Raw genomic sequence first — 15,411 nt, 5'->3', positions numbered from 1 at the left:
ACACTCAGGCTCTTTAAGGTAGGGCAGGGTAAAATGAGACCTGAACTGGGTACTGGAGGACAGGTAAAACGTATTAACTAATGTGAATGCAGAGGCTGCTCATTTCAAACACGGCTGGGAAAGACTACCATGCAATGTAACTCAGGAGATTTCATCACCCTCTGGTTGAAGAGAAAGAGTAAGACCTACGTCTGTGACGTTGCTGCCACCACCTCATTCCAACAACACATCAACCTTTCCAAAGAGGGCTATATCCGGCTGGATGAAGATCTCAGTAGAGGTTCTGGAGAAAAACCCATCTTCCTCTGGTACCGTCAATCCACCACAGTGGGCGGCGGGATCACTGAGATGAAGGTCACATGGAGATCCTACTCCTCCAAAGGGAGGCTTACTGGAGATCCTGTCCACATCCGCCCTGGTCCAGGGCGACTGCCGGGAGATGGCAAAGCTGACCAAGAAGCAGACAGACATGTTTGAGTTCCAGGAGAAATCCCTCCCTCTAGTGGCCAGAAGGTGGAATAGCAGCACTCTCTTTTCTGAACATGTTGAAGCACCAGAGATTAAATTCAGTTGAGTTTATAGTTGTATATTAACACTTATAAAAGCCTCTCTCTTTCTATTTCTCTCTCTCTATCTCCCATTGTGGGGAAATAGCACATTGTTCTGATGTGTTTCACCACCTTTACATTGTATGTATGTCATTCCCACATCTAAAGACCTGTAATAATGAAAGATACGTGTTGGTCTGTCCAGGACAGTAACCTTAGCAACCCACAGAGGAGTATGTGAGTATAGTGAGTTGAGATCTGTCACCATGTTTAAAGAAACACACTTCTCAGAACACTTGTGCCTCATAAATTGTGATTATTGTGGCGACAAACACTTGAATCGTAAGGATGCCAACAACAATTTCGCTTGTTTCTTGACAACATCTTCAAACCGCCTTTAGCAGTGAACATGATTATAAATCCAGTACTGTAGCCCTTTTCTTGCACAGAGTAAAGTTGGACTGTAAATGAATGTCATGTGTTTCTAAACAGAAAGGAGAGAGGACACTTTAAACGCTGACACGGTGCTCAGTTAGATTTCTCTTTTCTTTAGCACTTGATACATGAGCCAAATGAACTCATACATTGACCACAGAATCCACTCAGCAAATGTTACAGAAAGTATGTGTTGTACTGTAATGATTCTCCATAACACTGTCATATCTGTGTTCTACACAATACATTTCTACATTCTGTAGTGTTTGCTCATGTTCTTTCCCCTAGTAATGATCAGATCAGATAAAAACCAGACTGACACTTTTACATTTTAGGACTGGAGATGTGCATCTCTGTTATAATGAACAAAATCCCCAGCAGTGAATGGCACTAGGTCCTCTGGTAGGTATAATGGTACAATGCTGTTCCATATGGACAGTGGTGGACTGGGACGCTGGTTTGACCTTTGAAGACCAAGGTCATCTGACAGTCGTGCATCCTTGGTATCAGATTGTGAAGGTCTATCCCAATGAGTTTCATCTCCTCCTTGGTACTGTAACTTTAACATTTCATTAAGATTTTTAACGTGAACCAGTTGAAATGCACTTTATCCTAAACGTCTGTTATGTTAACTGTTGCTGAACACGAAGGTGAAAAGGTCAGGGCAGCTCCCAGTCCTGGTGTTCTGTCCTCTCCATGGATTCTGGCTTTCATTCTCTCATTCCCAGTGAGGGAACACACCTTGTCTGAAGGTTGCACCTATTCCGTCTATTATTCATACAGTGTCTCTGGGCATTATAACAGGTGGACATGGAATGCATGAGTCTACACATGGAACCCAAGACTGAGATGAGCCTGGTTTGAGTATCTTTGATAAGAGGAACAAGTGACATGTGGATGAGTGTAATTGTTTTGGTCACATTAAACCCAAGGATGGGTGGAAGAGCATATGACCTCACACATCGTAGGTGGTATTGCAACACAAGAATAAACTGAAAGGGAATAAACTGTTAAAATGAAGAGTAAATGTCACTGAGAATAGGTTTTCCACCCCGTTTAGTGTGTCTGAGTGTAAATAGAGAGGAGTACTCTCTCTTACTGTAACTCCTAACCAGAACTCTGTTCTGTTTCCAGCATCTCTTCTGCTGACCGACTAACACTCATGGTTGTGGATGGACGGTTACCATGTAGGCTACTGTATTGTAAAATGACACCCTTTCTGTCTGTTCTGTAGATGATGACCAGATTTGTGTAGAAATGAACACATTTTAATGCTGATACATCAGTCTGAAGAGAGAAACAGGATGCCAGATTATGAGATGTGAATCTTTGCAGATTAACTCACTAAAAGTGACGACAGATTGGCTGTTTGATGGTGAATGTGGTTTGTGACATTAATATAGGATTTATTTATGAATTTAAACTGGGTGGTTCGAACACTGAATGCTGATTGGCTGAACCGCTGTGGTAAAACAGAACTTAAACCACAGGTATGACAAAACATTTATCGTTACTGCTGTAATTCCATTGGTAACCAGTTTATAATAGCAATAAGGCACCTCTGGGGTTCGTAGTATACGGCCAATATTCCGCGGCTAAGGTATATTGGCCATATACTTTACATTGCTTTCATGCCTTAAGAACAGCCCTTAGCCGTGGTATATTGGCCACATACCACACCTCCTCGGGCCTTAAGAACAGCCCTTAGCCGTAGTATATTGGCCACATACCACACCTCCTCGGGCCTTAAGAACAGCCCTTAGCCGTGGTATATTGGCCACATACCACACCTCCTCGGGCCTTAAGAACAGCCCTTAGCCGTGGTATATTGGCCACATACCACACCTCCTCGGGCCTTAAGAACAGCCCTTAGCCGTGGTATATTGGCCACATACCACACCTCCTCGGGCCTTAAGAACAGCCCTTAGCCGTGGTATATTGGCCACATACCACACCTCCTCTGGCCTTAAGAACAGCCCTTAGCCGTGGTATATTGGCCACATACCACACCTCCTCGGGCCTTAAGAACAGCCCTTAGCCGTGGTATATTGGCCACATACCACACCTCCTCGGGCCTTAAGAACAGCCCTTAGCCGTGGTATATTGGCCACATACCACACCTCCTCGGGCCTTAGTGCTGAAATGTAAATAGATGTTAATCAAAGGGATTCTGATGAGATTCAAGCATTATTGTTTTTTTCCCTGATTTGAATCCTTTTCTTCTCAGTTGTTGGATGAGAGATGTATGAATGTTGCTTAGGAAGTCATCTATGGGAGGGAAAGAGAATCAATCCATTTATAAAGTGTTGACACTAATTCTCCAAAGAGGTGTACCATTGTAATAGACAACAGCATCAGACACACTAGTTCTCCAAAGAGGTGTACCATTGTAATAGACAACAGCATCAGACACACTAGTTCTCCAAAGAGGTGTACCATTGTAATAGACAACAGCATCAGACACACTAGTTCTCCAAAGAGGTGTACCATTGTAATAGACAACAGCATCAGACACACTAGTTCTCCAAAGAGGTGTACCATTGTAATAGACAACAGCATCAGACACACTAGTTCTCCAAAGAGGTGTACCATTGTAATAGACAACAGCATCAGACACACTAGTTCTCCAAAGAGGTGTACCATTGTAATAGACAACAGCATCAGACACACTAGTTCTCCAAAGAGGTGTACCATTGTAATAGACAACAGCATCAGACACACTAGTTCTCCAAAGAGGTGTACCATTGTAATAGACAACAGCATCAGACACACTAGTTCTCCAAAGAGGTGTACCATTGTAATAGACAACAGCATCAGACACACTAGTTCTCCAAAGAGGTGTACCATTGTAATAGACAACAGCATCAGACACACTAGTTCTCCAAAGAGGTGTACCATTGTAATAGACAACAGCATCAGACACACTAGTTCTCCAAAGAGGTGTACCATTGTAATAGACAACAGCATCAGACACACTAGTTCTCCAAAGAGGTGTACCATTGTAATAGACAACAGCATCAGACACACTAGTTCTCCAAAGAGGTGTACCATTGTAATAGACAACAGCATCAGACACACTAGTTCTCCAAAGAGGTGTACCATTGTAATAGACAACAGCATCAGACACACTAGTTCTCCAAAGAGGTGTACCATTGTAATAGACAACAGCATCAGACACACTAGTTCTCCAAAGAGGTGTACCATTGTAATAGACAACAGCATCAGACACACTAGTTCTCCAAAGAGGTGTACCATTGTAATAGACAACAGCATCATGCACACTAGTTCTCCAAAGAGGTGTACCATTGTAATAGACAACAGCATCAGACACACTAGTTCTCCAAAGAGGTGTACCATTGTAATAGACAACAGCATCATGCACACTAGTTCTCCAAAGAGGTCCACCATTGTAATAGACAACAGCATCAGACACACTAGTTCTCCAAAGAGGTGTACCATTGTAATAGACAACAGCATCAGACACACTAGTTCTCCAAAGAGGTGTACCATTGTAATAGACAACAGCATCATGCACACTAGTTCTCCAAAGAGGTGTACCATTGTAATAGACAACAGCATCAGACACACTAGTTCTCCAAAGAGGTGTACCATTGTAATAGACAACAGCATCAGACACACTAGTTCTCCAAAGAGGTGTACCATTGTAATAGACAACAGCATCAGACACACTAGTTCTCCAAAGAGGTGTACCATTGTAATAGACAACAGCATCAGACACACTAGTTCTCCAAAGAGGTGTACCATTGTAATAGACAACAGCATCAGACACACTAGTTCTCCAAAGAGGTGTACCATTGTAATAGACAACAGCATCAGACACACTAGTTCTCCAAAGAGGTGTACCATTGTAATAGACAACAGCATCATGCACACTAGTTCTCCAAAGAGGTGTACCATTGTAATAGACAACAGCATCAGACACACTAGTTCTCCAAAGAGGTGTACCATTGTAATAGACAACAGCATCATGCACACTAGTTCTCCAAAGAGGTCCACCATTGTAATAGACAACAGCATCAGACACACTAGTTCTCCAAAGAGGTGTACCATTGTAATAGACAACAGCATCAGACACACTAGTTCTCCAAAGAGGTGTACCATTGTAATAGACAACAGCATCATGCACACTAGTTCTCCAAAGAGGTGTACCATTGTAATAGACAACAGCATCAGACACACTAGTTCTCCAAAGAGGTGTACCATTGTAATAGACAACAGCATCAGACACACTAGTTCTCCAAAGAGGTGTACCATTGTAATAGACAACAGCATCAGACACACTAGTTCTCCAAAGAGGTGTACCATTGTAATAGACAACAGCATCATGCACACTAGTTCTCCAAAGAGGTGTACCATTGTAATAGACAACAGCATCAGACACACTAGTTCTCCAAAGAGGTGTACCATTGTAATAGACAACAGCATCAGACACACTAGTTCTCCAAAGAGGTGTACCATTGTAATAGACAACAGCATCAGACACACTAGTTCTCCAAAGAGGTGTACCATTGTAATAGACAACAGCATCAGACACACTAGTTCTCCAAAGAGGTGTACCATTGTAATAGACAACAGCATCAGACACACTAATTCTCCAAAGAGGTGTACCATTGTAATAGACAACAGCATCAGACACACTAGTTCTCCAAAGAGGTGTACCATTGTAATAGACAACAGCATCAGACACACTAGTTCTCCAAAGAGGTGTACCATTGTAATAGACAACAGCATCAGACACACTAGTTCTCCAAAGAGGTGTACCATTGTAATAGACAACAGCATCAGACACACTAGTTCTCCAAAGAGGTGTACCATTGTAATAGACAACAGCATCAGACACACTAGTTCTCCAAAGAGGTGTACCATTGTAATAGACAACAGCATCAGACACACTAGTTCTCCAAAGAGGTGTACCATTGTAATAGACAACAGCATCAGACACACTAGTTCTCCAAAGAGGTGTACCATTGTAATAGACAACAGCATCAGACACACTAGTTCTCCAAAGAGGTGTACCATTGTAATAGACAACAGCATCATGCACACTAGTTCTCCAAAGAGGTGTACCATTGTAATAGACAACAGCATCAGACACACTAGTTCTCCAAAGAGGTGTACCATTGTAATAGACAACAGCATCATGCACACTAGTTCTCCAAAGAGGTCCACCATTGTAATAGACAACAGCATCAGACACACTAGTTCTCCAAAGAGGTGTACCATTGTAATAGACAACAGCATCAGACACACTAGTTCTCCAAAGAGGTGTACCATTGTAATAGACAACAGCATCATGCACACTAGTTCTCCAAAGAGGTGTACCATTGTAATAGACAACAGCATCAGACACACTAGTTCTCCAAAGAGGTGTACCATTGTAATAGACAACAGCATCAGACACACTAGTTCTCCAAAGAGGTGTACCATTGTAATAGACAACAGCATCAGACACACTAGTTCTCCAAAGAGGTGTACCATTGTAATAGACAACAGCATCAGACACACTAGTTCTCCAAAGAGGTGTACCATTGTAATAGACAACAGCATCAGACACACTAGTTCTCCAAAGAGGTGTACCATTGTAATAGACAACAGCATCAGACACACTAGTTCTCCAAAGAGGTGTACCATTGTAATAGACAACAGCATCAGACACACTAATTCTCCAAAGAGGTGTACCATTGTAATAGACAACAGCATCAGACACACTAGTTCTCCAAAGAGGTGTACCATTGTAATAGACAACAGCATCAGACACACTAGTTCTCCAAAGAGGTGTACCATTGTAATAGACAACAGCATCAGACACACTAGTTCTCCAAAGAGGTGTACCATTGTAATAGACAACAGCATCAGACACACTAGTTCTCCAAAGAGGTGTACCATTGTAATAGACAACAGCATCAGACACACTAGTTCTCCAAAGAGGTGTACCATTGTAATAGACAACAGCATCAGACACACTAGTTCTCCAAAGAGGTGTACCATTGTAATAGACAACAGCATCAGACACACTAGTTCTCCAAAGAGGTGTACCATTGTAATAGACAACAGCATCAGACACACTAGTTCTCCAAAGAGGTGTACCATTGTAATAGACAACAGCATCAGACCCACTAGTTCTCCAAAGAGGTGTACCATTGTAATAGACAACAGCATCAGACACACTAGTTCTCCAAAGAGGTGTACCATTGTAATAGACAACAGCATCAGACACACTAGCACGTTTGAAGTCAGATTGTCATGAACAATGACAATGTGAATAAAATATGAATATGAACTTATTTTCATTGCATTGCAAATAGTAAAACCAAGAGAAACTGATCATTTTGCAGTGGTCTCTTCATTTTTTCCAGCTGAACATATATGGACGAGTGATGTCAGAGCAGCATGGACTGAGATACAGTAGAATACAGTATATATACACATGAGATGAGTAATACATGGACTGAGATACAGTAGAATACAGTATATATACACATGAGATGAGTAATACATGAACTGAGATACAGTAGAATACAGTATATATACACATGAGATGAGTAATACATGGACTGAGATACAGTAGAATACAGTATATATACACATGAGATGAGTAATACATGGACTGAGATACAGTAGAATACAGTATATACATATGAGATGAGTAATACATAGACTGAGATACTTTTATTTTAATTTTATTTTACCTTTATTTAACCAGGTAGGCAAGTTGAGAACAAGTTCTCATTTACAATTGCGACCTGGCCAAGATAAAGCAAAGCAGTTCGACAGATAAAACGACACAGAGTTACACATGGAGTAAAAACAAACATACAGTCAATAATGCAGTATAAACAAGTCTATATACAATGTGAGCAAATGAGGTGAGAAGGGAGGTAAAGGCAAAAAATGATGGCAAAGTAAATACAATATAGCAAGTAAAATACTGGAATGGTAGTTTTGCAATGGAAGAATGTGCAAAGTAGAAATAAAAAATAATGGGGTGCAAAGGAGCAAAATAAATAAATAAATAAAAATTAAATACAGTTGGGAAAGAGGTAGTTGTTTGGGCTAAATTATAGGTGGGCTATGTACAGGTGCAGTAATCTGTGAGCTGCTCTGACAGATGGTGCTTAAAGCTAGTGAGGGAGATAAGTGTTTCCAGTTTCAGAGATTTTTGTAGTTCGTTCCAGTCATTGGCAGCAGAGAACTGGAAGGAGAGGCGGCCAAAGAAAGAATTGGTTTTGGGGGTGACTAGAGAGATATACCTGCTGGAGCGTGTGCTACAGGTGGGAGATGCTATGGTGACCAGCGAGCTGAGATAAGGGGGGACTTTACCTAGCAGGGTCTTGTAGATGACATGGAGCCAGTGGGTTTGGCGACGAGTATGAAGCGAGGGCCAGCCAACAAGAGCGTACAGGTCGCAATGGTGGGTAGTATATGGGGCTTTGGTGATAAAACGGATTGCACTGTGATAGACTGCATCCAATTTGTTGAGTAGGGTATTGGAGGCTATTTTGTAAATGACATCGCCAAAGTCGAGGATTGGTAGGATGGTCAGTTTTACAAGGGTATGTTTGGCAGCATGAGTGAAGGATGCTTTGTTGCGAAATAGGAAGCCAATTCTAGATTTAACTTTGGATTGGAGATGTTTGATATGGGTCTGGAAGGAGAGTTTACAATCTAACCAGACACCTAAGTATTTGTAGTTGTCCACGTATTCTAAGTCAGAGCCGTCCAGAGTAGTGATGTTGGACAGGCGGGTAGGTGCAGGTAGCGATCGGTTGAAGAGCATGCATTTAGTTTTACTTGTATTTAAGAGCAATTGGAGGCCACGGAAGGAGAGTTGTATGGCATTGAAGCTTGCCTGGAGGGTTGTTAACACAGTGTCCAAAGAAGGGCCGGAAGTATACAGAATGGTGTCGTCTACATGGACTGAGATACAGTAGAATACAGTATATACACATGAGATGAGTAATACATGAACTGAGATACAGTAGAATAGTATAGAATACAGTATATACACATGAGATGAGTAATACATAGACTGAGATACAGTAGAATACAGTATATATACACATGAGATGAGTAATGCCAGATATGTAAACATTATTGCATAGGTATTCCTCTTATCCAGATGGGATAGGGCAGTGTGCAGAGTGATGGCGATTGCATCGTCTGTAGATCTATTGGGGTGGTAAGCAAATGGAAGTGGGTCTAGGATGACAGGTACAGTAGAGGTGATATGATCCGTGACTAGTCTCTCAATGCACTTCATGATGACAGAGGCGCGTCAGGGTAGCTTAGTGGTTAGAGTGTTGGACTAGTAACTGTAAAGGTTGCAAGTTCATATCCCCGAGCTGACAAGGTACAAATCTGTCGTTGAGCCTTCTCCACCGTTGATATGGATACGGGGAGGATTGAGTTGGAGGCGTGCATGTCTGTACTCCCTGTTCATGGGTGAAAAAACATTTGTATTTTTTATCCTTATTATTTCATTATTTTATTATTATTTATCCTTTATTTATACAGGTTATTCTCATTGAGATCTTGAAAATAAAAGAGACCCGCACACTCTAGGAGCTCAGATGCAAAAATGAAATTACCAACGTTTGGACAGCCAAGCTGTCTTCATCAGGGTATAATCACAAACACTGTGGGATGACTCGTTTATGTAGTGTCAAAAGACACAGGTGTCTGTAATCATGGCCAAGAGTGGCCTAATATCATTGGTTAATTATCAAATATTAAAATGTCATACAAAGAACAGCATGCAAACAACAAATGGATAGCATACGATCATAGATTAATTTGACTACACAAGTATACAAACAATTACAATGGCAAAGTCACAATAATCACAAGAATGTCTTCAGATCAAAGTCTACGTTGAGACCGAAGGGCGCAAGGGTCTTTAAGTTAAAGATCCAGGCAGCCTCTTGTTTTGACAATAAATTATCAAGGTCACCCCCTCTCCTAGGGAGGGTGACATGTTCGATGCCAATATAACGCAAAATCAGGTGGCCTGCCTCCAAGAAGTGGGCCGCAACTGGATAAGTAAAGTTTTTACACCTAATGGTGCTACGATGCTCTGAGATACGTACTTTTAATTCGCGCTTTGTTTTACCTACATAATTTTTACCACAAGGACAAATTATAAGATAAATAACTGCCTTAGTGGAGCACGTAATAACGCCTTTGATTGGGATCGATTTCCCTGTTTGTGGGTGTTTGAAGGATCTACATTTATAAGTGCCATTGCATTGAGCACAGCCATTACACTTGTAATTTCCATCCAGTAGGGGCGCAAATAGACGTTCAGAAATATCTTGGGGTGGTAAATCAGAGTGTACCAATTGGTCTGAGATTTCTGCCCCGCGAGAATACGACCAAGGGAAGGTCCGAAAACACATTACCGAGATGATCATCGGATTTTAGGATGTGTCAATGTTTGTGAACAATTCCCTTAATTTGTTCAGAGCACTTTGAATAGCGGGTAGTTAGAACACAAGAATGCGTATTACTGACCTCTAAAAAGGTCATGTCTCGTTTTGTTTTGAATTTTCTCAATGGCAATATTAATCTGATCATTCTTGTAGCCCCATATTGTCTCAGCCATATTTCTGTCGAAATCTGAATAAAAATGAACATCTGATGTTTCAATAAGATCCCCAATGTTGTTGATATACAAAATGAACAACAGTGGGCCCAAAATAGTACCTTGCGGAACACCTGAGCACAACTCTATGGACTCAGATTTACATCCATCCACCTTTACACATTGTGAACGATTTGATAGGTAATTTATGAACCAATCTAGAGCATGACCAGTAATTCCACAACATTTTAACCTTTGCACTAACACAGCATGGTCCACGGTGTCAAATGCCTTCAACAATCAATAAAAACAGACACACAATGTAACAACTTATCAAGAGCACAGTGGATGTCATTTAAAACCTTCAATGTTGCTGAAACAGTGCTGTGGCCAGACCTAAAACCTGATTGCATTCCATTTAAGAAGTTGTTTTCTTGGAAGTAGGTCTTTAGCTGCCTACTAACTAAGGACTCCAGTACCTTTGACAGTACAGACAATTTTGATATGGGTACTAAAATGTCTGTGATCAAAACAATCCTGAAGTGTTGATTAGTCCTTAGCTAATTAGCACAGTTGCTTCCTGTTTGAGTTTCTGCCTATAGGAAGGGAAGAGCAAAATAGAGTTGTGGACAGATTTGCCAAAAGGAGGGCGGGGGAGGGCCTTGAATACTTGAGAATAATGTTACGGAGCTCCCTAGTAGCGTATGGGGTCTAAGGCACTGCATTGCAGTGATAGCTGTGCAACTAGAGATTCTGGGCGACAGGGATGTCCTTGTCCCATCGCACACTAGCGTCTCCTGTGGCAGGCCGGGTACAGTGCACGCTGACACGGTCGCCAGGTGCACGGTGTTTCCTTCGTCACATTGGTGCGGCTGGCTTCCGGGTTAAGTGGGCATTGTGTCAAGAAGCAGTGCGGCCTCTCCTGAGTCCGTATGGTGCAGCCACGAGACAAGACTGGAACTACCAATTGGACTCCATGAAGTTGGGGAGAAAAAGGGGGTAAAAACTAGAAAAAGAGAGAGAATACTGTTATGTTGAAAGAACGAGACCAACTAAATTCTTTATAAACTGCTGGGGTGTTTATTAGCTACAACTCTCCTCACATTCATAACAGGAAGCAGATACGGTGGCTCCCATAGGACAGATAATGTGAGTCAAAAGGAACACACAACATTAAAACACAAGGGGCTGAGTAGTGAACATAACAACTGTTTATTATTGATTCTCATGACAACACAATGTTGCTTTACTTTGTTTGTCAACGATGTAATTGTAAACAAACACTGTACGACCTCAAAACATGGTTACAACTAATGTTGATATCATGGATGGTCAGTCCTTACATCCACAGTTCTATCTATGCATTTGAGTGGTTACATTTCTCCAGCCCCATCCCTCAGCTGGTTACCAAATCAGTGGCAGGGTGGCTTCTCCTTTCAGATTTAACCCACATTGTTAAAAAACGTTTCAAAGTTAATCACGCTGATTGTATTAGAATTGTTCTTATAATCTGTGCTGTTTTGCACCACGGAAATATTGCATTGAGAGCCGGAACAAATGATATAGATAGAAGACTGGATGATCAAGTCAAAGAAAAAATATCCTACAATCTGCAAGGCACCCAAACTGTCAAATGTGAGTTCTCAGTGAAACAAATCTTTAGTTATGTTATTTATCAGATCTTTACATTATCAACCTTAGTGTGCATTTGTGAACTTTGTACTCTCCCATTCCTGGTCATTATAATATAAATGTTAATGTACAGTAGGTGTTATCAGGCCTTTGTGATAAGATCAAGCAGTTGATGAATTAAAAGGTACAATGTTCTCATTTACTATGCTTTCTTTATTGATTAACAGAATGATCAGTGTTACACAGGAATCATTTTAATTATATTACTTTACTCAGGTTTTTCAAAATAATATCTGACTAACACAATGCAATATAAAACCTTACACCCCCTTGGTATATTCAGACGACTTAAACCTGCTGCTAAAATATGATTTTTATAATTCAATTGTTAATTGATTGAAAACAACATTAAAGAAAACGTTCTAAATGATAAACATTAAACTGATATATTGCCATGCAAAAGCTAATATCTGGCCATATTTTGGGGCTGATTCTGCCTCTCCAACTCAGGTTTTTATTTGCCATACCAGAGGTAGAAGGGCATACCACTGTTGCCAGCATTCAGATTTCTATCGATGAGGATCAAGCCGGCCTCGTCATAAGGGCCAGTTACATCAGGGTTGGATGTAACGGTCAAGGCCTTGATAGGGAGAGATCCATCTTTCTTGAACCAGACATACACTGGCTGACCGCATGTTCCCTCATTGAGGTTAACATTCACCACGGTGAAACCACGCTCCACTAGGATGGAATCCTGCTCACGGTTGATGCATGCATTCATCTCAGTGATCCCGCCGCCCACTGTGGTGGATTGACGGTACCAGAGGAAGATGGGTTTTCCTCCAGAACCTCTACTGAGATCTTCATCCAGACGGATATAGCCCTCTTTGGAAAGGTCGATGTGTTGTTGGAATGAGGTGGCGGCAGCAACGTCACAGATGTAGGTCTTACTCTTTCTCTTCAACCAGAGGGTGATGAAATCTCCTGAGTTACTGCGGTTCAGATTGCATGGTAACCTTTCCCAGCCGAGCTTGAATTGGTGGGCCTCTTCTTGCTCATTAGTGGTGAGGAAGAGATCTTCAATGGGAATGTCATACTTAGGGCTTGCACCACTAGAGTACCACAGCTGGATGACGTCTCCTTGTGTTCCAGGGTTGAGGTTTTCTGGGAGCTCAGTGAACCCTGCTTTTTTCAGGACATCTTTCATTTCAGCAGTGAATGAAAACTGGACTCTGGTGATGGGTTTACCATTGCCCTTTTTGTACCAGATGTAAACTCTGGTGGTGGATGAAGTGCCTAAGTTGAGGTTGACATTTATCTTGTCATAGTCTTGGTCATGAAGCTGTTGGTCCATTTCACGGGTAGTGGAGATTGCAATTTCTGTGATGTATTTGGAAGCCATTTTGTGTCGTTGGAGACAAGTGTCTGTAAAGTAAGAATACATAGATTGGTCAACACCTCAAATGAAGAATGAAATGACACACTAAATACACCAAAGACCAGGACATCTGATAAGTATAAAATATGAAGGAATTAGCGGCCAGCTTTACTAAGTATATTCTCCAGGGGTCCTAAAGGGGAAACAAGGCTTGATAAAATGAAGACTTCAAGGATGCACTAAAACACCCCAAACAGATACTAAACACCCTAAACAGATACTAAACACCCTAAACAGATACTAAACACCCTAAACAGATACTAAACACCCTAAACAGATACTAAACACCCTAAACAGATACTAAACACCCTAAACAGATACTAAACACCCTAAACAGATACTAAACACCCTAAACAGATACTAAACACCCTAAACAGATACTAAACACCCTAAACAGATACTAAACACCCTAAACAGATACCAAACACCCTGAACAGATACTAAACACCCTAAACAGATACTAAACACCCTAAACAGATACTAAACACCCTAAACAGATACTAAACACCCTAAACAGATACTAAACACCCTAAACAGATACTAAACACCCTAAACAGATACTAAACACCCTAAACAGATACTAAACACCCTATACAGATACTAAACACCCTAAACAGATACTAAACACCCTAAACAGATACTAAACACCCTAAACAGATACTAAACACCCTAAACAGATACTAAACACCCTAAACAGATACTAAAACAGACAGTTGTTCTCGGCTGAGTCAAATGATTCATTATAATGATGTAAAATGAATTGGTTAACTGAAAAAACAACACTAAAGCACCTTTTGACACATCAGGAGGGGTAACAACACCCCCTAGAGGACAGCATTAGTTATGTATTTGTTTTCCTCTTACATTAATTATGATCCAAATTGAAGACTCTGATTCTTTGATCATCTGAATCAGGTGTTATGGTGTTAGTGGAACAAGAGAATCACATGTATCCCACCACCACCCTGGCCTTTATAGTAACACAGACATGTACACATCGGAACCTTTCATTGGAAGTCATTTCTTTACCTGCGAAGTTGAGTTCTTCTCTGGTAGAATGTGTCTTCTCTGGGAGATAGTGTCTTCTCTGGTAGAATGTGTCTTCTCTGGGAGAATGTATCTTCTCTGGGAGAATGTATCTTCTCTGGGAGAATGTGTCTTCTCTGGGAGAATGTGTCTTCTCTGGGAGAATGTGTCTTCTCTGGGAGAAAGTGTCACATCGAAGATCTGAGTTTCTCTTTTATACACTTTCTCCAGTTAAGTTGGTAAATGATTCACCATTCAGAGTTCTACAGAATACGTATTCCTAGGAACTTTATCTTTCCTCCTCCTCAGACTACACCCTTCCTCTAGTCATATCTCAACCTGTCCATCCATTACCCAGTCCATGTCTCCTTTTGACCCTGACCTTAAATTTGAGTTTCATAGAGGTGAAACTGCCACATCAGTTTGTGATATTATAACAAAGATGTTCATTCAAACAACAAAAACAAAATGATGATCGGACATCATTCCACATGATTACCTGAACAATAGAACAGTATGTAGTAAATGATTACCTGAACAATAGAACAGTATGTAGTAAATGATTACCTGAACAATAGAACAGTATGTAGTAAATGATTACCTGAACAATAGAACAGTATGTAGTAAATGATTACCTGAACAATAGAACAGTATGTAGTAAATGATTACCTGAACAATAGAACAGTATGTAGTAAATGATTACCTGAACAATAGAACAGTATGTAGTAAAT

At 40.9% G+C, this 15,411-nt stretch overlaps 1 protein-coding gene across 1 annotated transcript; it reads right to left on the bottom strand.

Annotated features, from left to right (window-relative positions):
* Window positions 1-213: 213 nt before the first annotated feature.
* Window positions 214-14,733, bottom strand: LOC116364204 (uncharacterized). Its single transcript, XM_031817445.1, has 3 exons — window positions 14,684-14,733; window positions 12,744-13,641; window positions 214-448 (listed from the first exon to the last, which is right to left on the bottom strand). Exons 2-3 carry the CDS (start codon window positions 13,616-13,618, stop codon window positions 214-216), a joined length of 1,110 nt encoding a protein of 369 aa, XP_031673305.1. The 5' UTR covers window positions 13,619-13,641; window positions 14,684-14,733.
* Between the last annotated feature and the right edge of the window lie 678 nt (window positions 14,734-15,411).

Source organism: Oncorhynchus kisutch, unplaced genomic scaffold, assembly GCF_002021735.2.
Source record: "Oncorhynchus kisutch isolate 150728-3 unplaced genomic scaffold, Okis_V2 scaffold1027, whole genome shotgun sequence".
NCBI lineage: Eukaryota > Metazoa > Chordata > Actinopteri > Salmoniformes > Salmonidae > Oncorhynchus > Oncorhynchus kisutch.
The sequence above is the reverse complement of the archived record's forward strand: the minus strand, read 5'-3'. Positions and strand labels throughout refer to the sequence as shown.